The sequence below is a fragment of the Ruditapes philippinarum genome, unplaced genomic scaffold (assembly GCF_026571515.1).
Source record: "Ruditapes philippinarum isolate M1 unplaced genomic scaffold, ASM2657151v2 ctg694_1_1_1_1, whole genome shotgun sequence".
Classification (NCBI taxonomy): Eukaryota; Metazoa; Mollusca; class Bivalvia; order Venerida; family Veneridae; genus Ruditapes; species Ruditapes philippinarum.
This window is the reverse complement of record NW_026854267.1, coordinates 1-27,333: the sequence shown is the minus strand read 5'-3', so window position 1 is coordinate 27,333 and position 27,333 is coordinate 1. Positions and strand designations below refer to the sequence as shown.

The 27,333-nt window shown below is 33.9% G+C and overlaps 2 protein-coding genes across 2 annotated transcripts; both read right to left on the bottom strand.

The window, feature by feature from the left end:
- Positions 1-1,174: 1,174 nt before the first annotated feature.
- LOC132739586 (uncharacterized) lies at positions 1,175-4,085 on the bottom strand. The gene is made up of 5 exons (XM_060727321.1): positions 3,983-4,085; positions 3,165-3,239; positions 2,162-2,773; positions 1,742-1,873; positions 1,175-1,404 (listed from the first exon to the last, which is right to left on the bottom strand). Exons 1-5 carry the CDS (start codon positions 4,038-4,040, stop codon positions 1,394-1,396), a joined length of 888 nt encoding a protein of 295 aa, XP_060583304.1. The 5' UTR covers positions 4,041-4,085; the 3' UTR covers positions 1,175-1,393.
- A 3,324-nt stretch (positions 4,086-7,409) lies between these two features.
- Positions 7,410-24,968, bottom strand: LOC132739588 (zinc finger protein 62-like). Its single transcript, XM_060727322.1, has 8 exons — positions 24,912-24,968; positions 21,037-22,197; positions 15,420-15,629; positions 13,594-13,736; positions 12,362-12,435; positions 11,689-11,772; positions 11,063-11,157; positions 7,410-10,114 (listed from the first exon to the last, which is right to left on the bottom strand). The coding sequence occupies exons 2-8, from the start codon at positions 22,186-22,188 to the stop codon at positions 9,509-9,511; spliced, it is 2,364 nt and encodes a 787-aa protein (XP_060583305.1). The 5' UTR covers positions 22,189-22,197; positions 24,912-24,968; the 3' UTR covers positions 7,410-9,508.
- Positions 24,969-27,333: the final 2,365 nt, after the last annotated feature.

The window sequence follows — 27,333 nt, the reverse complement described above, 5'->3', positions numbered from 1 at the left end:
TTAGATTATACACATTTTGTTAAGCAATTAAACTATTTAATACATAACTTTTTGTTTTGTTTTATTTAAAGAAGCTATATTAAAAGATGGTGGTAGACTTTTTAATGTCAAATATATGGTACAACCTTTGACGAGCATATTCTTTTGGAAGTTGAGGACATTGTATGTTGCTGAGTAAGCCCCTGTCCGCTGCTTTGAATAGTCCTGTTCCTTACACTGGTAATGAAAGACATTGAAATTATCCCAGTTATTTCAAGAAAAGTATTTCACCAACAGCTGTCTATCATACTTCCTGTTAATTTTAAAATTTAAACTTTACTATAAATATACTGGTTGAGCAATGAATTGCCTATGAAAGGTCAGCCTATAGATGCTGCATCTATATAACGGAGTTCTTCCACCAGTATATTTCTTAAAATTTGAATTTTGCGGTATTAAAGTACGTAACATGTGCTTGTAATTGCAAGACAGGATGCACATTGAATTGTATTGGCTTGCAAGATGGGGTACAGTGATTTCGTTTATCTTCAGTTAGATGAATAGGCCCAAACCATCGATCCTTACGTTGAAAGGGTAATAACTACTGGGGACTACGACCACCTAGGGTTACGGTCTTGTGAAAATATTGCATTCATGCATTGCCTTGTGTTTGAACGTATCCGGGTATTATATCATGTTCTATTTCATGCAATTTTTGTTGAAAATTTAAGATATACAAAGGACTTTAACTAGGATGTTCCACTTTGCAGTTGGGATTGCATGATAGACAATGTAACTTAAATGAAGAAATTAGTACAGTTGTACTGAATTAGTACTTTGTATTGAAGTCAAAATACCACTTTGTTTACATTTTGCTATATTTCTGACAAAATTCTACAGCACTCGATTGATGATTATCTCTCATGTATTAACTAATTATGAACAACTCAATTTATCTACACAGTGAAAAATATATTCATTTCTGAGGAATAATGTGCCTTTAAACACGTGGCATATCGATAAACTATAACATCGTCAATCGAGACTAGCATTTGTTATTTAGGAATTAAGATGCGGAATTATTTCTTTGGGCGTAAAAAATTTGCTTCGTTTAATGTACTAAAGATTGCCTCTTTGTCAACAGTAAGAATGAGGAAAAAGCAACGAAAAACAAAAAATTATTTAATGCATTTATCTTTATTCAAATATCGAGCAGAATGATAACATTAAGTGTTGTCATTTTTACAGTAATAAGTATATAAACATAAAACAATTCAATACACGATGTTGTTATCATTTAAAAATGTCGTCTGCCGCTTCCGTCATAAAACCGTCTGCAAATGTCACGTGACTTCACGCCGAACCAAAAATCAAAAATGCGAATTGCTCGCAGTCAAAATGTCTACTCTCAATCTCAGTACATTTCTGAAAAGAAAAATAACAAAAATATTTTAATCAACAAAAGGCATTTTGTTAACATTTTGCAACAAAATCGTTCACAGACAATTGCACCATTTTTATACTTCATTTATATATATTTTGACCATTACACCGTATATTTTATTAACTCAATGTTAATGTTTTAATATTATTCCATGTAAGTTGTTTGGTTTACACGCCAACTTTTCTGGAAATTAGAGTAAATCTGCACACAACGATTACTTCCCTTATAGTTAAGTTACCCCATTTGCAAATGATAGAAGGGAGATAACTTTGTGGGGTGAAAAAGAAAACAAAAACACGATAAAGCATTATTACTTACTCCATGACCTTCTTCCGCCACCCATGATTCCACCCATACCGCCCAAACTGCTAGTTCCCATGGAAAATCCTCCGAGCCCTGCTGACATTTGTCCGCCGCCAAATTTTCCGTGTCGACCTCCAATAAAGCCACCTAGTTGTAGAAAGATAATCAATTTCGAAAATAAGTTGTATTGTGAAATAAGATTCGTTTTCAAATAATTACATGTACATGTACATATAAACTCAGTATTTTTGATTCCTTAAGTACTTTTAAATAAGACATGCAAATAATTGTAAATCGGTTTTCTTGAAGACAGTCATAAATACTAGACCACATTTACCAATAATAAAACTTTTTTTTCAACACCAGTCCTTAGGAACCAACTGCAGACTTCAAATCACAAAATTTAGATCTTGACAACAAACAGCATATGCTTACCAGATAATCCTTGCTGCATTCCACCGATACCGCCAATGCCACCACCGAATCCTTTATGCATTCCACCTAATCCTCCACCCAAACCACCACCAATTCCTTGCTGAAGCCCACCAATACCACCAAAGCCTTGTTGGATGCCACCAATACCACCCATACTGCCTCCAAATCCTTTATGCATTCCTCCGATGCCACCGCCAATTCCTTGCTGAAGTCCACCAATACCACCGAATCCTTGCTGCATTCCACCGATGCCACCGCTAAATCCTTTATGCATTCCACCGAATCTGCCGCCAATTCCTTGCTGAAGTCCACCAGCACCGCCTAAACTGCCACCAAATCCTTGCTGGATTCCGCCAATACCGCCCATACCGCCGCCAAATCCCTTTTGCATTCCACCAAAACCGCCTCCACGTCCTTGTTGAATTCCTCCAATACCTCCACCGATACCACCACCGATACCGCTACCGATACCACCACCGATACCGCTACCAATACCACCACCGATACCTCCACCGATACCAGATCCTCCGCCGAATTTATGGCTCATTCCACCTCCTATCATACCACCAGAGAGTCCACCCCCAATTCCTCCTCCAATTCCTCCGCTACCGCCTGTAATATAATAAAAGTTCAACATAAGTTGCATAGCAATTATTTAATTCTTAATTAGCTTACAGTTTGCACACTAAGTCTTGCGTATTTGTTATTGACTTGACTGTCTGCATAAACAGTATAGGTGATAAATAAACGTTATTCTCCTTCTTGTTCATAAATAACCACTGAGTCTGAAGAGGCATTACATTAGAAGTAATGTAAAGTTTGACGCCCGGACTAAGTATTAAGAGCATACGATTAAAGCACCCCGATTCCCTTTCAACAACTTATTGCAATCGCATCTTCCCGGCTCTTTCCGTCAAACTTCGGATTATTATAATAGTTACGTTATACCTTCTTAAGATCTACTTTCAACTTTTGCACTTTTAAAGCCAAAGAAAATCCATACCTCCAAGAAAACTCCCCGAGTCGTCAAACCCATTATCTGCATAATTGCTGTCAAACCGTCCATTTACGAAGGAACCTGCAAGAGCGTGCAATGAATTACTTTAAAACATACTTGTTATTAATTTACAAATAACCTTAAAAGAATCATCCATAGTTGCCAGTGTATTTGGACACAATTCTGTAAATACTAGTATGTTTGGAGTAAATTATGCAAAATATTCGTTTGTCAAATTTTATTAATACAGTATTTAGCGGTTAGCATCAACTCAAATAAGATTAGGCAATAAAATCAACTCGAAAATGTGTTAGGCAGTGCTTAAACATTTACAATGTATATTTAAAAGCATGTTCCAATATTTTCTTTTAATATATGGCGAAGGACAAGAGCAATACATACAAGAAAATTTGGCGGAAAGTGACCTTCTGTAAGATGATTTTTGTTATCATTTTGTTAACTCGATGTGTTGTAAAACATTACAATAATACATTTATTTACCTTTAGTTTTCTTTTGTAAACTCAACATTATTAATGTGCATGTATAACTTATTATATTATTATGAAATGAACCGGCGAGCGTATGCTGGTGATGGTCATTCTATGTACATTGTTTCGTTGCGTAATGGTTCATGATGATTTGTGTAATTGATTCGTTAATTTTGAATTTTGAACAGTGCGTTAGATAAAAAAAAAATCAAAATTAAGCTAACGTCAGTATGGAGCCTTGTATGACTTTACCGGCGGTTTAAGGTTTAAGGGTTAAAAATAAGTTAATAAATAAACAAAAATTAAATACAATTCAAAATATAAAATGCACGTACCTTTGACCATTACGAAACAAGCTACTGTTACGACAGAAATTAGCATATAAACACCCATTGTTATTTATTGTATCACTCCGTGAAACCTCTCTAAATCCTGCAAAATATTATACATATATTATTAAGTTTCGCCATTAAAAATAAAACTTCAAAGCAAAATTACTATACGGATGCGTTTTTTTTTAGCTTTTGATAAATAAAGAAAAATGATGCGTTGAATATATGTGTGAATGCTTCCGAGTCAAGTAACTGCGCACTGTCGCTGAGCTTTTTTTAACGCTATTTAGTATCTTAATTTATACGAGAAAGCAAAAGTATGTTATAACTGTATTGTAAATATATTTACTGTAAAATAACAACAACCAAAGAAAAAGATGCTTTACTGACGGTACACAACAAAATACAATTTGAAAAAAGTCTACCAATATCTATATAATTATGGTTACTTAATTCATCTATGCGTTAAATATATTTCAAGGTGAGCTTGTTAAGTCCTCGATAATTTTATAATTTTATGTCGATCTTTTACCATTGTAAATGAAAAGTAACTATTTTTACAATACTCAATAAAAAAGAAACAAAATTGCAGTAATTCTTGTTATCCGAAAAAGAATGAAATAAAAAAGAAAAAAAATATTTAACAAAAAAAAAATATTATTACAAAAATATTTGTCCATACCTTCAATGCACCACTCAGTGGACCTCTGGTAACTACATTCAGAACTTACTAGCTTATATAGTGCCCACTCCAAATAGTAGAGGTAACATTCATACAATAAACAAACCAATAATTATTTAACATTAACATGACAGTATATTACAAACAACAATTATCTTACATGTATATTTATATGTATTATACATGTAACACTGTTTTTAATGATTTAATATACTTGCGTTTTACGAAATGTACATGACGGCCTAGTTGTCAACGGTATCCTAGGTGACGAAACATTTGTGATGCACTCTGGGTAAAAGTTATACAACATAAGTATACCATAATAATTATGTCATTATCGTCATATTGTCTTAATTATGGTAACATTATGATTTTTTATTTTTACCTATATTTGTTGTTTTTGGTTTTTGTTGTAAGGTATACCGCATGGTAATGAATAAACAAAATCCATTACAGGTCATTGCGTGCACTTAAAATTCAATTATATCAGGGTCTTTCAAATAGAATTTTCTTTATATACATGTATATTCATTTGAGTGGCAATTGCATTTTTGCACTTCTACCAGAAATTTAAATAAGCGCGAGCAAAAATACAACCAAAGACACTGTCCTGATAATTGTTTTCAAATAAATCTCATCTCCCTGTAGAAGGGGTAATATCTAGAGGATGAATGAGTATAAGTTCAATACTGAATAAAATAATAGTATGCGAGCCTCTACGTGTAGGTACATTTCAACCCTTCTTCCGGAAGCCTCTGGCGACTTTATTGACGTTGTGCAAAATCTGATTATTATTGCAAAAAGCCCTTTTTTAATATACATCAATAATACATATTAATTAGAATACATTTTTAAAGTGATAAAAAGAGCGGGGCAGTCTTTTTATGTTAGAGGCATTTTTCATATTCTATCTTTAACATTTTTCATAATCAATTATTGGTCGGTCATCATTGAAAACGCAATCTTTTGAAATATATATTATGCAAATATATGTTTAGCTAATTCACAGACAATTAATCTTTGTTTTTTGTGCGAGTTCCCAATTATTCATAATGATTAATGGCTCTTGAAAATGGCTCTTTTAAATCTTTAATATACAAGTACAAACATATTTCAAAAGAAAATTTAAAAAAATATTGTAAATGGACGATCACCATAATTCAATGTTACCTGGGCAAGAAATTATAACATAATTATTTTGACAAAACCCCAAAGACAATTCCAGGATCAATTAAATCAATAATCAATCTGTTGCGTGAATAGATATGAACTTGTTCTTATAATTCAAATAAGTGTTTCTCAATTTATTATTTGCTAGTGCAAATGCTTAATATTAACCGTCATTTTGTGTCATCTTGTTCGATCGGTTGAAAAATAATAATTTTTTGTCATGCACAGAAAGATGCTAAAATAAAAAGTCAAATTCATTATTCAGTAATTGCTCTCTCGTACCCTCGGAAAATGCACGCCGGAAATTCACAAGGCAGTAGGAGTAACGAATGAGACAATACGGACAAATACGAGACGAATCAGATGTTAAGCAGACAACACAAGCATAGACGATACTCTTATCGAAACGGCTGCTAATGTCTTGACTTTATTTGGAGGGGAGTGGAAGTGTACGAGTCCTTGTACGCAGTGACGTCCTTTGCTTGGTACCAACAGCCCTTTTTCAGGGCAACCCACTTCATTATTGCCAAATGTCACTGTATGTTCCTGGCCTCGTTCGCCGTTGAACAGTGACCTACTCGTTCAAGATCTTATTTAACTAATACTCAGTGGAATTTACACAGAGGCAAATTATCACCACTTTATGCTCTTCAAAATATGCCTGGTGACAAGTCCGAGTCCTTTCTCGAAATAAAATCTTCTTGTGCCTTAATGGGCGGGTTATACAGATACTTTCCGTGTAATCTGGCGACTCTTTAGCCAAACTGGTTCTTAAAATAAACATGAGCGCCATTGTCACAAAATATGCCAGTCATCTAGGACTCAGAATAGTGAGCATTTAGTGAATATGAGCATGTGACCTTGACCACAGGAACCTTACTTTTGCCACAACACTTCATTTCTATGCTTAATAATGTGAACATTTGTGAAAAGTTATTTAACATTTCCTCAATGCATGTACAAGTTGGATGGTGTTCTTCTGACCTTTAAATGTGACCTTGACCTTTGACATAGAGACCTGGTTTACCTGTGCAACACTTTGTCATTTGCATCAAATAATATTAGGTAAGATCCTTCCATGTTTGTAGAAGCTATACCATGGACAAAATCTTTACATTTATTTAGTGGTGACCTTCACCTTGTCATTGATCTAGATTATGCTGCATGTCAAGTTATAATCAGTCAGTTTGAAACTACTACATTGTCCATACACACATTTCATCTATCCTTTCACCTCTTAATGTGACATTGACCACAGGGACACGCATTTTGTTTGTACTACTCAAACCCGCAATGATGAACATTTGTGCCAAGTGATATAAAATCCCTCTATGTTATGTATATTTGTATAAGTTTAGCTTGATGTTCAGTTTCGAACTTGACCTTTGACCTCGAGTACAGGTTCAAGCTTGCAACACTGTCTCATTGTGCTTACCATTTATATCAAGAAATACTTCAATCTCATCATGCTTGAGAAGATTTGGACCAGACAAAGCTGAAGCCACCTGCCTGTCTGTCAGTGGCATTTCCATCATGCAAACACTATTTCAAACATTCTAATAAAAAGGACAAAAAGTGAATTTTTCATTTTTTTATTCCTCATTTATATCACATATATTATATTTCATTTCTTGCAAAAAAAAAATCATCAATAAAAATTTTATCTCAAAATCTTTAAATGGTAAGTTTCTAAAATCTGACTAAAATAAATATGGACAATCAAGTGACCTGAAATGACAGTAACATAGGGAGAGAAAAAGGCAAATGCGGATCTATATCTCACAAACTAGGTAAAGATAATATTGTAATAAAATCTATATTATAATCCAGGCCTGTCTAATTCTCCAGGTTATAAAACCATTTTGTGCTAACTAATTAGCTGTAATAAATTAGAAAACTGTAAAAAAGGGAGCAATTTACATATAATTAGGATATGTACGGTAACTTTTATATTGTGTTCAAATTTTATATTTGAAAATAATGATAATTTCAATGCAGTCTCATTTTAAATGTAAAATAAATAACTTTTGAGTACACACAGAGGAGGGTTTTTTTATCTCTACACACTAAGTAAATGAATACATGGCATCATTAAAAGGCAGTCTTTTAAGAAAGGACCAAACTAACTTCATCTGTAATAGGGAATGCAGCTTCCCAAACATAGGTTGTGCATTTTCTTATTCAAACATATTCAGTAAAAATTTCCAAGATTTCAATAACAGTTTCTGCAGTAAAAGTATAGTATATTTTGAAATATTATAATACAAATATTCCAGTTATTTGGTGTTTTCCAACTTTTCTTTTAAAGTTTTGATCCCTATGAAATACTCTTCTCTCTTTTTCAGATCACATGATTCTCCATTTTGGATAAAAAAAAACAACATTAACTAATAGGGCAATAGAAAATAAATGATATGTAAATAACATCTAAAAATGTTCATTTAGCTAAAACTTTATAGAAGGATAACAAATAGTATTCTAAAATATTAAGACATCCTATAGGACTATTTGGATTCTACCAGCAGATAGAGTTACATATCATCACCTTGGTGCAATAACTGGTTAACTCTTATTAAATTTATAAGGACTTAACCCGATACTGCACTAAGGTGACAATATATAACCGGTATAAAATCAGGCCAGCCTGTGTATCTGGCATGGATCGTAACTAAAATTACATAAATTATAACTAAAATATTAATAAATACTATCTAAAATACTTTAAAAACCGACATTATACACAAACATGGCAAAATGCTTTGCATAAAAATTTTATGAACACAGAAATAAAGAAGTGAAGCTAGAAAGCAAAGTTAACAATCTGTGTTAAAACTGTAAAAACATCATGTAACAAAATAAGACTAAATGAATAAAATGAAAACAAAGAAAAAATGAACATTAACAAAGTAAGTATAAAAGAAGGTTAACAAAATCTAGTTGCGCGAATGGTTGACTATTGGCAACAGAAGTATGTTATGACAACCCAATTTTCACTTAACCATTGCATTTTTTATGACTTGATCAAAATGCACTAAAAAACAAAAAAATCAGTTTTATCAAAGAGGTGCTTTCTGATTATGACAAAGGTAAAAAAATGACCTTACTATGAGGAAATATATGGGAAAATCTATTTTTAGCCTTTATGACCATTGTAACCCTCCCTGATTTTGAAGGGTGCCTACTCATCAAATATTTATAGATATGAATCAACGCAGGAAGATACTTTGGGGAATGATTATTATGAATGAATGATGGGAGAATGGAGGGATAAAAAGCTGACAGAGGGAAGGATGGAGGGACAGAAAGACAAACTGACCATTATATGCTTCATCGTACGTTTTTGGTGAGCATAAAAAAATTCAAATCTGAAAGTATCAAAAATGATGATAAACATGATGTATAATAGCACTGTTTATCTCACGTGACCTTCAATAAGTTGTTAGTTTTTACACCTAAAGCTTTGCTTAATATTTTAACCAGCAAGGTGATAAGCCTTTGCCATCAGTATACAGCCAGGGCAGCCTGAACTTCTGTAGAGTCTGACCAGCATCTACACTGTCGACAAACTAACTTCCTTTTCACCTTGATAACCTAAAATGATATCGGATAATTCCAAATAGGAAGTTCGACAAGTCAGTTTAAGGAATTCAGCAGGTTACAGGTTAACTTTTATGACACTAATATTTATTCTGCAAGTACATTTCAGCATTTCCTATGTTATAAAGCGACCCTGCATCTGCTGGATTAATTCCAGAGACTGTGAGATCTTGGGCACGAGAAAGGTCTCCGTGAATGTACACATAATTGGACAAGGGAGGTAAGTCATGAATTATCGTCTCCATTTTTGATGTGTCAGTTTGATCGTTTACTACCGTCGGAATTGAATGTTTGTCATCGAGGTCAGAAATATTGGGCGGATCCATGTAACTTTTATGCCTTTTCGATTTTTTTATTGAAGAGTATGTGTTATCGGCAGTTTCTTTCACTTTGTAATCGGCATACGTAAGATTATTGGCATTGTTCATCGACATATTCCCATCTTGACCTATTTCCTTGTCAATTGTCGGAACTTGTTGTAAGGCTTTCCGTTCCTTTGATGAGGCTACTAGTCGGCCATCTTTGGTAATGACATCACCGGAGTCAAAATTGGAATACTTCATTTTCAAATTGACAGTATGTTTAGTTACAACGATAAGGTCGTGAACTGTACGTATATGTTTGTCAACGTTTCCTTTAACTCCAGTCCTGTACTGACACACTGGGCAGGCATAGGGCTTAAAATCCTGAAGATTAAAAAAAACAAGTTTATACAAATATTAATATAATATATTAATTAGTATAAAACACTGTGTATGCAAAGTTTTCTTAAAAGTTCTATAATTAACAATATTTGTGCCATAAGAACAGCATTTTCGAAGGCTGTCCATAAAGTTCTTATTGATAACGTATGAATAGTGTGTATGTAAGGTACAACTGATGTATAGCCAGCGTGTAAAATACATTTGCATATGTTAACTTATTTCATCGTAGTTAAGCTCATATCAGCATATAGTTAGTGTGTAACAACTTTAAAAGTTTTGCCTATTCAGCTTATGTCTAGCATATATGAGCGTATGTATAACATACGATTTATACTGGTGTGTACACAGAAAAATTTTGAAAATATTCAGAAAATGTTTCTGGTCTATTCTTGTTTGAATGTACATTTAAGTCCAAATCATATGTGTAATTCTGCATTAGAGCAATTTTTCATTTTTTTTTCTGATAGACTAGTATATGTTATTGTCATATGCAATAGTGAGTCAGCCCCTTTATTTGTAACATGTTACAAGCATAATCAAATAAATAGTGATCTTGCTATAAATGTAAGAAAGACAAAACAGTGTCCTCATCAGAGTTTTAAGGAAAAACCACAGCAAGGTTCAGGTCATATTGCGATTTCCAAGTAAAATATTAAAAACTCCAAAATTCCAGACAGAATTCAAACATATAGGCAGTAAGGGACAGGTGGTCCCACTTAGTAAGTAATGTGAATAGAAAAGAACTATCCAATGCCTGGACATCTTTGCAGTCTTATTGGGCTCAATACCATGCCTGATCAATTATAACATTCCCTACCACAATCTATTGAATTATTAATGAACTATTCCAAACTCAAGACTGGTCAGGTCAATGAGTACTGCCATATATATTTTCAGATAAGTAAGTGTAAAATATACGCATCAACTTACCTTGTGAGTATGCATAAGTTTAATATGTTTATCAAGACCTATATTGTCTGTACAGGCATAGGCACATCCCTCAAAATTGCACTTGTATTTCTTCTCTGAAATTATACATTGTTATTATATAATTTGTTAAACATGACTTCTGTTTTATAACTTCTTTTGTAACAAATTTTAGATGACATGGCTGCGTACAGTTCGGTAAATTTTGTCTTGTCAAACATTGTATCGGCAAAAATGTGAACTTGACTGGATAATAAATCCCTGATAGGGATACTATGTGTAAGACGTGATAGCTTACTCTCTATTTAAAATGGCTATCGTTTTTATTAATAATTTTATAAGGTACAGTAAATATTTCCATATGAATAAGAACAACCACCGGATGACAACAAAAATGGTTAATATTATGTCTCCAACGTCTCCAACAAAAAATACTCAACAGAATCTATGAATATTGGCATTGTGCCAAAATTAATCTGTTCTTTCTCAGATACTGCTCACATACTGTCATGGAGTCAGTGATATGAAATCCTAAAATTACACTCAAAACTGCACCCTGTAACTGCATGACATCAGAATTTAAGAAAAATGTTTATTATTATAATAGATGATATTAAAACTGTACTTACCTCCATGAAAGCTAACATGTCTCCTAAGTTCACTCTTTGTACTGCAGCCTTTTGAGCAAATTGAGCAGATGAAATTCTTTATACCTTCAAAATAAATCAAGTAATATATTGAAAATTTGTAAGTATTGTTATCATTTTTTTGTTGCTTATCATTTTTTTGTTGTGTGGTTTTTATGTCATACCAACACAACAAAGGTCATAAGGTGACATTCTAGCTTTATGGGTTGAGGACGACCTCATGTGCCCTTCTGTGCATTATTTCAGGCACAAATAATCACCTGAGAAGAACCACTAACCAACACAGTTTAGGCCATACTATGCGAAACTGGAAAGATGATTTTGCCTAACTATGGATGTTACAAACTTGAAACAACATCAGGGGTGACGGTCAAAACCAGCCCACCGGCTGGAGCTAAGACATGCATATACTTGAATAATTCGAACCCATTTAATCCCTTCTTGCATTCACGCAGGGTTTAACTCTGGCTACAATTCTGACGCCTCAACTGATAAAGGCAACCCCTCAGCCACAAGGCGACAATACTGCTTTGAAACCAATTTACTAAACTAGTTTGACAGCTAGCATAAACCAAAGAATTCAAACATCCCTAAAAGGATTGGAACCCAGGACTGTGAGGGGTTAAATGATCAGATATAAATAAGTAGTTCCTACCATCATGTCGCTCTCTATGTTGTTTTAACTGTTGAGACTTCATGGTACTAAATCCACAAATATCACACACATACCTGAGATAATATTAAAAATAAAAAGAGTCAAAATGTAATTTTGTCTTAAAGTCACATCAAATCTAATTCAGAGCATTATGGCACCTTTAATGGCTACATCTGTTTAGAGAAAAAAACAATGATTAAGCAATCTCTCAGATAGGCTCATGCCAAAACAGTGTCAACTTAAATACCAAAACAGCTTCATCACTTGAAAAATATCATCATATTAGATAATTTGATTTTGTTGGATTTTATAATTCAATGCAACTGACTTTCCAGTTTTTACAAAGAAGAACCTTGATGCATCTTGCATTATTTTTAGTCAAAAGTGTTAACTTTAGGAGAACTAAAAGTCTTCTGCAAACTAGCTGGATGGTTTTGATCTAAAAAAACAACTCATAATGACAGAGCTCTGACTACACTTTTATCTCATGCCTTAAGCAGGAAAGTATCTTATGCTATTAAATTCTCCACTGAAGTTCTCTTACAGTTTGTTTGTTTGTTTTGGGTTTTACGTCACATCGACACAGTATAGGTCATATCGTGACGTTCCAGCTTTACTGGTGGAGGAAGACCTCAGGTGCCCTTTCGTGCATTATTTCAGGCACGAACGGGCACCTGAGTAGAACCACCGACGTTCCGTAAGCTAGCTGGATAGCTTCCTCACATGAAAGAATCCAAAGTCCCTGTCGGGATTTGAACCCACAGCGGTGAGGGGCAAGTGATTTGAAGTCAACGACCTTAACCACTCGGCCACGGACGCCCCAAGTTCTGTTACAGATTGACATTTTTATGACACATGGTTCTTATGTAAGACAAGGTTCGTACAGCCTTAAAAAATTCTTGATTACTATATCTTGGGTGTATAAATTGTTTAAAACACATAAGAAAACTTTCTTTATTTAAATAAAGCCTTATAGTATGATAATATAGAATCTCCACAGATTCATTTATGTGTCTATACCAGCAGTAATATAGTAAACAAAGCATTAACTACAAATATAAATATAACCAATCACAGCCATGATTCATATTAACACTGAATCAGGTATCAGACAGTGCTAGTTGTGTAGATTGAATGTTAGTCATGACCTGGTTCTATACATTGAGGTTGCCATAGTAAGCCTATATACAATGCATATGTATCATTCAAAAACTTAAATGTTTTAAACATACATTTTATAATTGTCCGGTAGAGGTTGTTTATGAACTTTAAACAGATGCCAGGCCAGGTCGGCTTTTTGTAGAAACTTCTCTGAGCACATGTGACACATCTCAGTCCATGATGACTCTCCCATGTGATACCGCTTTACATGTACCTAAAAATAGAAATGATGAAATAGTGTTTTACTATATTTTCACAAACATTTAAATACAATTAACTTACTACCAATAAAACTAGGCATTCCACAAACTAACAATACATGTTCTTTTTAAACTTTTTTTCTCAATGTAAAATAGGAATCAATTCTACACCAATTCACACCAAAACTTGGCAAAAAGGTGGATTTCTTAGCTCTGAAATTAAATGTTTTTAACACAATAAAGACAACAGTTTTCTATCATATTACCAGTATTTTACAATTAAGAATTATCAATAAAATATTACGTCAAAATCATTTTTTAAGATGTTAATACAGCATTCAGCACAAACTTACATTAGTCATTTTACCAATTTACCTTTTTTTATCAATATTAAAAGTTAAAGATGTTACATTTTCTGCAATTGTAAATGAGTCTTTATTTTAAAATCAACTACAAGTATTCCCTGTTTGTATGAAATTAGTTTGTTTCCTTGCAAATCAGCACTTTTTTCCACACATTTTGTATAATACAAACATATAAATGTGTTTTAGACTATTATGATCAATGTACAATGAGGAACTGTGGTATATTCCTTTAGTTAAATTCACATGAACTGGGAATCAGGGATATTCCTTCAGTTACTGTCATATGACCAGGGAATCAGGGACAATCCTTCAGGTACTGCCACATGACCAGGGACATTCCTTAAGTTTATGTCACAGGGCCAGGAATCAGCGACATTCCTTAAGTTACTGTCTCATGACCAGGCAATCAGAGACATTCCTTTAGTTAAAGTAACAGAGCTAGGAAATCTGAGACATTCCTTAAGTTACTGTCACTGGGCCAGGGAATCAGGGACATTCCTTTAGTAAAGAGTATCAGAGCCAGGGAATCAGGAACATTCCTTAAGTTACTGTCACAGGGCCAGGAATCAGGGACATTCCTTTAGCTACTGTCACAGGGCCAGGCAATCATGGACATTCCTTAAGTTACTGTCACAGGGCCAGGAATCAGGGACAAATTACTAAGTTACTGTCACATGACCAGGCAATCAGAGACATTCCTTTAGTTAAAGTAACAGAGCTAGGAAATCTTAGACATTCCATAAGTTACTGTCACAGGGCCAGGGAATCAGGGACATTCCTTAAGTTACTGTCATGGAACCAGGGAATCAGGGACATTCCTTTAGTTACTGTCTTAGGCCCATAGATTAATCAGGGATAATTATTCCTTTAGTTACAGTCATAGGGCGAGGGAATCACTACAATCAGGGACATTCCTGAAGTTACTATCACTATGTCAGGGAATCAGGGACAATCCCTAAGTTACTGTCACAGACCCAGGGAATCAGGGACATTCCTTTAGTTACTGCCACAGGTCCATGCGCTCAGGGACATTCCTTTAAATACTGTCACAGGCCCAGGGAATCAGGGACACACTTTTGGTTACTGTCACAGGTCCAGGGACATAGGGACACAATCTCTCTAGTTACTGCCACAGGACCAGGAAATAAGGATACTCCTTTATCTTCAGTCTGGTTTCATAAAACCCCTATGACTATCACCAACATAATTTTATTCCCCAAGTATAGATCTATTTCCGCAACAGAGAAACATAATATGACTAAAAACAATGCACAGTGCTTACGGGCACTCATCTTCATAATATCTTAAGTTATTAATTATTATAACACTTACTTGCAGTCCACTCTGCTGGTTAAAGCTTTCTCCACAATAGTCACACTTCCATGACTTTGAGCCAGTGTGAATGTTGAGATGGGTCGCCAAAATGTTTGGTAACTTAAAAGCTTTGCCACAAAATTCACAAATATGTGGCCGTGCATTACCATGACGACTTTTCATATGCATGTCGAGATTGTGTGGGTTAGCAGCTACATAGTTACAGCCCTATAATTATAAATGGATTCTTAATGTAATTTGGTGCCCCTAAAGTGGTACACACATCTTCTCCCCCACAAAGTTACTTCTTGTACATGTACAATGTATATGTACATATATACATGTCAAAGAAGCATTCCCAATATCAAATAGATTGCTTTTTCCCCAATGGTAAACTGGCTGCATTTGTTGTGGAATTGCATAAATTATACCATACCAGAAAATTTGAAGTAAACTTTTTAAATATTTTATTGTAATTTGTCTCCTACATAGAAAACTATGCAAAGAAAATGGCAGTTTTCATTTCAATTAGTTAATTATAATTAACATCACTCTATGTTATTCCACATAGACAGTATGCAAGTTTTTTTTAACTTTTCCAACCCTATTGCCTAATCTAAAATGTAGAAATGAGTTAACACATATTTGCACTCTCAGATTTCAAGGCAGCTATTGGCTGCAGGGTTTATATTAACCTTAAAAATCAGAATGGACTGGTCCAAACTTAAACCATAGCAAGTTCATTATGGAATTTATGCAAATAATAAGAAAATAACAATTTAATTTCTCTCAATATTCATTTAGTCATTTACATGATTTATTTTTATACTTTGCATGAAAATGGATAGGAATTATTCTTTGCATTTTAATCTTTAAGTTCAATATCCCTCAATCAATATGATAGAAAACTTTTAAGTATGTTACACAATCCTTTCAAGAAAAAAAACCCTGAAAGTTTTTTTGTTAGCCTAAACAAACAAACTTGCAGTCTTTGATATAAAGATGAAGGAACTCATAACAACGAAATTATCCCTTTTTTACGTTTTATGCTTATAAACATGACCACTGAAATTACTCAAGATACATAATCTAATCTAACTTGACAATTAAAAAAAAAAAAGAAAATTATTTCTCTTTAATTCAAATGAATTTGAAAACCAGTCAATTAATTAAATACATATCTATTGGTCAATTTTATAGACTGTGTCCGGTAGATTAACCAATAAAAACTCAGAAGATGGAGACTGGTCTACAAATTCAAATTTATTTTACCCTGTAAGGATTGGATTATAACTATGTAGCCACTGAACCATGCAGTCTGAACAAGCATGTGACAAAATCACCATAAGACATAATAACATTAGCACAAAATACATAAATGTGAATATTGCTCAAGTAAAGCAAAAAGAACAAGATTGCATTTGAGAAAAATGCTATGCCACCGCATGGTTCAAATTTCATAGCTGTACATCAAAGGACAAGAAAGTAGGTCACATCATCAAAATCTAGGTCACTTGATATCAAAGTTCAATTTTACAACTAAAACTGTGCACATGGTCAAAATGTCGTTGCTGTACATCAAAGGACAAGGAAGTAGGTCACTGCATTGTCCCCTTGGGCAAGGCATAATTTTGACCCAAGGGTTTAATTCATAACAATTTTGATACAGGTCCACCAAACAACATTTCAAGTCAAATATCTAAGCTATAGCTTTCTCCCATTCAGAAAACATTTGTTTTATTTTCTGTTTTTAATATGTGTACATAATGAGAATCACTGCCCCGGGGCAGGGCCAATTTTGACCCAGGGGAAAAATTTAAACTTTGGTAGAGGACCTATAAATGATATTATATATCAAACATCAAAGCTCTATGCCTTGTACCTTCAGACAAAAATATTTTTTATTTTTTCACTATATGTACATAATGAAAATCAATGACCCCCGGGGCGGAACCAATTTTGACCCCAGGGCTATAATTTGAACAATTTGCAAGAGGTTCACTACACAATGTTTCATGCAAAATATCTTAACTCTAGCCTTTGTAAATTTAGAGAAGATGATTTTTTAAGTTTTTACTATATACATATAAGGAAAACCTATGGCCCCCGGGGGGCGGGGCTAATTTTGACACAAGAGGCAAAATTTGAATAATTTTTGTAGAGTACCTTAAGATGATATTATTTAACAAATATTAAAGCTCTAAGCCTTGTACCTTCAGACAATAAGATTTTTTTATTTTTAACTATATGTTTATATTGAAATCAATGACCCCCAGGGCGGGGCAATTTTGACCCCAGGGCTATAATTTGAACAATCTTGCTAGAGGTTTACTACACAATGTTTCATGCAAAATATCTAACCTCTAGCATTTGTCAATTGCTAGAAGAATTTTTTATAAGTTTTTAATATATACATATAAGGAAAACCAATGACCCCCGGGGCGGGTGGATTTTGACCCCAGGGCTATAATTTGAACAATCTGGGTAGAGGTCTACCAGACAATGCCTTATGCAAAATATCTAAGCTCTAGGCCTTTTGGGACTCTTTACAAGAAGGTGTTTTAAGTTTTTACTATATGTACATATAGTGAAAATCAATGACCCCCGGGGTGGGGCCGATTTTGACCCAAGGGCTATAATTTGAACAATCTTGGTAAGGGTCTACCAGACGATGCCTTATGCAAAATATCCAAGCTCTAATCCTTTTGGGTTTTTACAAGAAGGTATTTTAAGATTTTACTATATGTACATAGTGAAAATCAATGACCCCCGGGGCGGGGCCAATTTTGACCCCAGGGCTATAATTTGAACAATCTTGTTAGAGGTCTACCAGACAATGCCTTATGCAAAATATCTAAGCTCTAGGCCTTTTGGGTCTTTACAAGAAGATTTTTTAAATTTATTCTTATAATTCCTTTTGGTTGCCATGGCAACCAGATTTCTGCATGGAATGAAATTCTTTGAACAACTTTGGAAGCCCTTCACCCAAGGAACAATCCTGCCAAGTTTGGTTGAAATTGGACTAGTGGTTTTTCACAAGAAGATTTTTTAAGTTCACTATATAATCTATATAACACACACACAAACACACACACAAACACACACACACACACACAGGTGAATCGCTATATGCCACCGCATCGCAGATGCTGCGGTGGCATAAAAATGATTAAATCATGTTTACACAGAAGTAAATTGTATGTACCTCAATAAATTATATATTTCTTGACAAGAAAACAAAATATTACAATTTTAATAAGTCTTAAAAGCATTGATTACATAATGAACTAAAATTCTGGCATTAAGCAGGCATCTCAATGCATCACACAATCTCATAGAAGACTGAGCTTCCAAAATTATTTGTTTGCAGAAGTTGAACCACTGACCTTCTGCGAGTTAGATATCTTCCATACATGAAAGAAGTCAATGTAAGGGGAGAGCCATTATTCTATTTTAACCAATTGGTCAGCCAAGGAGCTTAGTCCTGTGTACATATTTTTCCATCTTTGATTATGTTCTCTTGTGTGGTTTTATGTGCACCGACATAGAATACATGTAGGTCATATGGCGCTGTGAAAGATAATTTTGGCCAGATGATGCAAACATAAAGCAAAACCAGGGGTCAAAACCACTCCTGGAGCATAGAGATACTTAGAATCCAGTTTTTGGGACACATTTTGTTTCCTCTAACAATGGCACAGGGATTAATGGTGGCAGCATTTTTCATGCCTCAGCCATTGATGGCAACACCCCTGCCACAAGAGGAATATGACTATGCAATGTATATACTTTCATATTTATCAAACAACAAGAGGGCCATGATGGCCCTGAGGTCGCTCACCTGTATATAGGCCCCCCCACCCCCCAACCCCGGGCCAATTTTTACCCAAGGGCTTTTATTTGTTTATTTGAACAGACTTGGTAGACACCCATAAGAAGATGTTTCATGCTAAACATCTAAGTTCTAGCTCACTGGGTTTTTTAAAAGAAGATTTTTAAAGATTTTACTATACACATATAGTTAAAAACAATGACACCCATGGGGCAGGGCCAGTTTTGACCCCCGGGCTTTTATTTGAACAAACTTTGTAGATATTTACTAAAAGATGTTTTATGCTTAATATCTAAACTCTAGCTATTTGGGTTTTTTCAAAGAAGATTTTTAAGTTTTTGCTATACACATATAAGGAAAATCAATGACCCCCCCCCCCAGGCTGGGCCAGTTTTGACCCCAGGGCGTTTATTTGAACATACTTGGTAGACACCCATTAGAACATGTTTCATGCTAAATATCTTAGCTCTAGCTCTTTGAGTTCTTTAAAAGAAGATTTTTTAAGTTTTTACTATATGCATATAGGGAAAATCAATGACCCCCTGGGGCGGGGCCAATTTTGACCCCAGGGCTTTTATTTGAACAAACTTGGTAGACACTCATTAAAAAATGTTTCATGCTAAATATCTTAGCTCTTGCTCTTTGGGTTCTTTAAAAGAAGATTTTTTAAGTTTTTACTATATGCATATAGGGAAAATCTATGACCCCCTGGGGCGGGGTCAATTTTGACCCCATGGCTTTTATTTGAACAAACTTGGTAGACATTCACTAGAAAACGTTTCATGCGAAATATCTAAGCTCTAGCTCTTATGGTTCTTTAAAAGAAGATTTTTTAAGTTTTTACTATATGCATATAGGGAAAATCAATGACCCCCCGGGGCGGGGCCAATTTTGACCCAAGGGCTTTAATTTGAACAAACTTGGTAGACACTCACTAGAAGATGTTTCATGCTTAATATCTTAGCTCTAGCTATTTGGGTTCTTTAAAAGAAGATTTTTTAAGTTTTTACTATATGCATATAGGGAAAATCAATGACCCCCTGGGGCGGGGCCAATTTTGACCCCAGGGCTTTCATTTGAACAAACTTGGTAGAGATTCACTAGAAGATGTTTCATGCCAAATATCTAAGCTCTAGCTCTTACTGTTCTTTAAAAGAAGATTTTTTAAGTTTTTACTATATGCATATGGGGAAAATCAATGACCCCCCGGGGTGGGGCCAATTTTGACCCCAGGGCTTTTATTTGAACAAACTTGGTAGACACTCACTAGAAGATGTTTCATGCCAAATATCTTAGCTCTAGCTCTTTGGGTTCTTTAAAAGAAGATTTTTTAAGTTTTTACTATATGCATATAGGGAAAATCAATGACCCCCTGGGGCGGGGCCGATTTTGACCCCAGGGCTTTTATTTGAACAAACTTGGTAGACACTCACTAGAAGATGTTTCATGCCAAATATCTAAGCTCTAGCTCTTAGGGTTGTTTAAAAGAAGATATTTAAAGATTTTTCTTTCGGTTGCCATGGCAACCAGAGTTCTGCATGGAATTAAATTCTTTGAACAATTTTTAAAGATGACCACCAAAGGAACATTCCTGTGAAGTTTGGATGAAATTGGGTCAGTGGTTTATGAGGAGATGTCATTTAAAGCAAAAGTTTACGGACGGACGGACGACGGTCGGACGAAAAGCGATCACAAAAGGCTATACCTTACTATGTGTATAAATTTCACAATATTAAATCTATCCCTCAAACTGTCTACAAGTACTTGTACTTCTTTAGGAAAATAAAGAGAAATCAAACTTGCCTCAACACTGCAAGGACTGACAGCAAATGTGATGTTCTTGAAATCTATTGGTGTTCCATGCTTGCTGTACTCATGAAAAATTTGCCTCTTCTTGCTAGTCAAAGTTTTTGAACACATAGAACATGGAAAAGGTTTTCTTCTCCTCTTCTTGGATTTCTTTACTGTTGGATCATCTCTTTTCTTTCTAACTTTTTTCTTCAAAACTCTACCTTCGGCATCAATTCTTTTTATATTACCATCATCAGCGGTCAAAGAATTTTGTGACTCATCAACAATATTACTATCATAATCATCAGTATCACTATCATCATCATTACAATCTTCGTCATCATCCTCATCATCTATATCATTAACATTATCTTCATTTTCTTGCAGCACATTTTCAGGTTCAAAGCCAGTTTTTTCTATCTTAACAATAGCTTCAGAAGTTTCTTCAACTTCATTAGAATCCATTTCATCACCATTATTATTAAGATTATTTTCTTCTTCTTTAACAAGATTGAATTCATCTTTCACATTTTTCTCAGCTGCTCTAGTTATCTTAACAGGTACTACCTTTCTGGAAGATGCTTTCCTTTGTTTTGGTTTGTATGCTTTCCTTGTTCTTTTAGGCTTATCAGTGGCTACCTTTTTGGCTTTTGCATTAAGTTTTGGGGAAATCTCTTCATGCATGGTTGCTGCTTTACGTTTTTTCCTTACAGGATTTTCAGTGACAGTACCTTTTGCAGTTTCATTTTCAATAACATCTGTTTCAGTATCGTTTTCCGTGTGTTGTTTCTGATTTCCGAATTCTATGAAGAAGTTACATGCGTCTACAGCAGACTGTAGATGCAGTTCATCACAAATTTCCATAACATTTCCTACTGTATCCCTAGAAACTTTTAACTTACTTGAATATAGGAAATCAATTACAATTCCTAACAATTTCTCATCAAAACGAGTAAAGTCTATGTGGCATTGGTCAGATGCAGATTTTTCAATGCATTGATGAAAGTATGGGCTGGCGGCCTCTAGAACAACCTGGTGGACTAACATTGTGCTGTTTTGGCAGGCAATTGTGACATCACAGAACATTTGATCTTGTCGCAGAAGATTCAACTGCTCAAGTAGATGCATGGAGTAGGAGGGAACGTCAATTATCTCCATTTTCATGACAGTTACCTGCACAAATATTAAAAACAATTAAATCTAAATACAAAGAGCAACATACATGCATTTAGCAAATTTAACATGATTCAAACAAAATGTAAGTCACATGTACAACATCTTCCAGACACTTAGTCAGCTCTTAGCCATAAACATCTGTGCCTATTAACTTTGCTTTCAAAAAAAGGAATCAAAGTAATGAAGTACAGATGGACTGGCAATAGGGCTGCAATGATTACTTAAATTATCAAATGTCAGGGATTTATTAGTATTTATTAGTCTTAAAATTGCTGGATCCTGATTCATACTTATATCAATAAGAATTTATAATACATGTGACTCTTCCAGCTGAATAAACTGTAGATAGAAAATACATTCTGAAATGAAAAGGAATGTAGGAAAATGCTGTAAAGATAAAATGGGAGTTGGTGTTTAGCTGTGTAGGTAACTCTTTTTCTTGAAAATTTGCCTATTTAGACAACACATATAAATGATATTTTGAGAAAAGATCAATTTACAAATTTAGTGAAATGAATGACTCATTGCACACCTCTTAAGTTATGTGATAAACTGTGTTGATCATATTAAAGTGTTGTTTTGTCCTAGTATGAAAAAGTCTATAAATAACTAAGTAATAACATTCAATAATAGAGGGCTTTGATTGTCAGAGGACAAGCTACATCTTTCTTGTGTTTTGCAATTGGGTAATATTACATTATTTGGTTAGCAATATAACACCTTATGGTAATAACGCCTTGATATTTTTGTTCACATTATAAATGCCTTTAATTATAACGCTTTTTGCCTTATGTTTCACATTATGTATCAAGTAATTAATTACGCCTTTTTATTCAGGTTGTAAAACCTTTATTCACATTAGAACACCTTTTGTTTCGCAATATAATCTTATTAATGATTTCTGATTTGTGTAATTCTGCCTTTCCAGGGCACTAGACACCTTTTGGGGACAGGTACCCATACCCTAACCTAGGGCTTAAGGAAGGGGAATTTTGTGTTGTTTAAAGGAAAATTCGAAATTTTATGTTATGATGTATGTAGTGTATTTTTATCACATTTAGTCATTACAATATTTCCTACCATAGTTTGTAATTTTCCTACCATTGAAATCAATTATAGCAAGTATATTTTTTTAATTTAGACTAACAAAGCAAACAAATTACTTTAAATTGATTTATTTTAGAATTTGGAGGGGATTTTTTTTTAGATAGGGGAAAAATATATAATTTTTATGATTTTGAGAGGGGAATGGTAGTTGGTACCCATATACGGTCCCAAAAACTACCCAAGGAGTGCCCTGCTTTCAAATTGCATTATCAAGCTTTTTGATTCTCTTTGCGACACCTTTTGTTTTACACTACTAGTCGGGGACCATCAACCAGACACTTTTTGAACATTTTTCTGTACAGATTACATAACTTTTAACCTAGAGACCAACAAATTTGACACAGTTCAGCTAGGTTCTTCTCCTAACTAACAAACTAGTTTGTTTATTTCTGATTGTATAGACACTTATATCTAAGGCTCCATAAGGAAGGTATCAAAATTACCTAAATTGTCTACACTACAGTACCATGTGTCTGGACAGATATGTACATGACATGTTTTAATTCAGATAAAAGCTTGGGTGTTTTGATTTTTGATTTTTAACATGATATACAATATTTCAACAACAAATGCTGAAGTTTTGGATATTCTTTTGTTTACTCTGCAAATGATTATAGCTGGTATATGAGGTCAGGCATTGCTTTAATGACCCCCAAATCTCAATATCAACATTCTTGAAATAGACATTAAAATATTACCATTTACGGAGGTTGAAATAAAGTTATTTACTTAATTTTAAAAGAAACATGTATTTACTGTTCACAGTTGATAAAAAGGTGATTGACAACCATTAAACAAAGAAATTACTAAATTAAGCATTTTCGGGGCCGTCTGGTTTTGATGGTCCCCAACCAGTATAATGCATTTTGTTTCGCTTTAAATCTGGTTTGTGTTGTGACTTTTGATCACGAATCACGTTACTACGCTGTTTTGTTAGTGTTATAATTTATTTATTTTAAATGCCTTTTGTTTTGCTTTATAATGGTTTCCAATTTGCATAATTATGCTTTTCATTTTGCATTATTACGCGTTTTGTTTCGCTTTAATCAGTAAATCTGCGATTTACTATCATTTAACTAGTTTGTGTCATGTCTTTCGTTGTTTCGATTCGCGTTATAACGCCTTTATTCATGTTTATTAAATGCTTTTTATTTTGCGTTATGATGTGCGTAATTACAACTTTCACTAAGCATTATTAAGCCTTTTGTTTCGCTTTCTAGTTATAATGCCGTTTGTTTCGCTTTAATCAGTTAATGTGTAAACATCTTCTACATAACCCACTCTGGGGCATTGACGTACAGGGTAACATGACTGCATTTTGATTCACCTATTGCTCGGATTATATACGCCATTACTCATGTTTAAATGCCTTTTAAAAACCTGTTTAATTGAACCTTGCACCAGCAACCCCACTGCTTCGCTATGTCACTTCTACGCCCCTGTATAAACTTTTGATATTGTGCAACGACTATGTTTATTCGCAATTGTACTCAGTTGTTTTATATTGCATATAAAATCAAAGTCAAAATAAAGACAGCAAAAAGAATATCATAGATAAATATTTCTTAAATAATCTTTAAATCACCCAAAATACTCCTATTTACCAAATAATACTGCAGAGAAAATATATCTAACCAGCCGCCATCTTTTTTACGATTACAATAGGTGTCACAGTAATAAGCTTCCCGTTCAATTAGTCCTACACTCTCCCGGTGCTTGAAACAAACTTTTTAAAGTTTTATATGGGCTATAGGCCTATACTAAAATAAGATATATACATATATAGACCGGTTATGTAAAATATTTGATTATGTGACTAGCGCCTGTGCTCCGAATTTTTTTTTTCTCTTTTATTTTTCAATCATAATATACAAACATTCAAATCATAGTACATATAATTGATGTACAAATCAATGTTATCAAATTATGACAAGTATATTTGTATCTTAAGATCTTTTTATAAAAGATTTTGACAGAAGAAAATGAGTGCTAAGAAAAACTGATAGTACTATAAAGTGCAAAGTAAGTATGAAAGAGAGAAAAGAAAGTGTATAAAGAAAGGAAAGATAAATGAAGAATGAGAAGGAAAAAAGAGAGAGAGAAAAGATAAAGATTAGTTATGTCCCTATTAAAAAGATAGTTGAAAAAAATTACATTCATAATGATATTTGACAAAGCTAATACTTAGTAAAAAATATATATTTAAAAAATGGAGAAAATATAAGGAATGGACTAAACGCCTTTTACGGAGATAAGAATTGAAGATCGTTTCCTTTTCTATTTGTATATGCATAAATCAAATGATATGTCTAAATTGTGTGGTTTTGGGGTCTGTAAAAGTTAAGTTTTATTGAAATTTGACCATTTTTCTTCAAAATTTTGTAGATTGTCTTGTATTAATGATATTTCTTTTTCAATTCTAATCCTGTAAGAGAGAAATGGCATTGGGTATATTTTTGCTATATTTCATTTTAAATATGAAGTATTTACACAGAATTATGATAACATTTACAGTGTTATGTTTACCTAATATACCGAAACACACCTGTCTTAAGTTTAGAGGTATTTCATAACCTTTAGAGAATAAAAATGTTTGAATTTTGTTCCAGAAAATTGTGTTAACTGACATTCCCATATTAAATGTTCAATAGATTCCATCTCCATTATCTGTGTTCCGAATTTGACATTTTTACAAATAGATTCTAGGCATATAACAACAAATTAACCCATTTCAGCATGTCTATATCTTAATCTACAAATGCTATATGACCTTTGATTAGCAATATATAGAGTTTTTGCCTTGCGAAGGACCATGACGGGAAAACACGTCGTACTGTCGTAGTATTATTTCAGCTCATGTCAAACCATCGTGTCGTTATAATTCTATGTCACGCTTTAATTTTAAAAATAAACACACGTTGTAAGTTTCCGACACGACTCCTGATAACGTCATGTAGTTTCCTTTCAGCCATGACACACGACAAATTAATAAAAGATCACATGATTACGCAACGCAATTTAATAAAATGAAGTTTTATTGCGAAGTTTTATTTATTAAATTACGCCCCGCGCTCTCGCTAATTAGCGTGTTTTTGCTCCGCCGCCCCGCCATTAACTTTTTCGCTTTGGAGTGGTTGGGGGGGGGGGGGGGGTGGGGGGTCGCGAGGCGAAAAAACACTAGTGGAAACAAAATCAGCCACCATATGATGATTTTTCCAGAACCGCATCGTGACATATATATGAGCACGGATGTTTATTAAAACGTTACATGAGATACTTTTAAAAAACGGCGCCTAACCCAAAACAATACAAGAATCAAAGCACTGAAAGCACCTGGAGGGTCGCTTGCGCTGACAAATTTATATGACATTATATTGCTGGTGATCACTTGAAAGGCCAAATCATGTCCTTTTTGCAAATTTTTTGAAAATGTTCATGTCATATTCAAGTGGAAATGATGAGTACAAAGGAAAGAGCAATATTTGCCATTTGATTTAATTCAGGATGATTTATCATTGATATCGAACAATTACAACACGGTTTATCAAAAGTACTAAAAACCAGTATTTTTTTCTCAAGTGGTTTTCAGTTGAGATCGAAAAACCCCAAAACTGCTTTATATCCCTAAAATAATAATTTGAAAGTTGAATAAATTTTAAGAGTACACTACTGACAGAAGCAGAAGCCTGGTAGTAGATAACAAGTCCTCTATTAAACCAATGACTAAGCATTGATAATTTCCATCTACTTATAAGGCCATATGAAAAAACATGCTCATTATATGGGAATTATAGTTATTATCAATCTGATATTCAAGTTATCAAGTTCAACAACTCGAAAAGAAAAATGGTTGAAAAAATCTTTCTGTTTATATGTATATACTAGTAATAAGTGTTCCATCAGGGATAAACTTTCAGTGATTTGTGAAATACATGACTTATCAATGTTCACAATTTCACCCAGAGAGATCATAAAATTTCCTCACAAACAATAAGTCAAGTAAATGGTCAGTTAAAACTAGAAAAA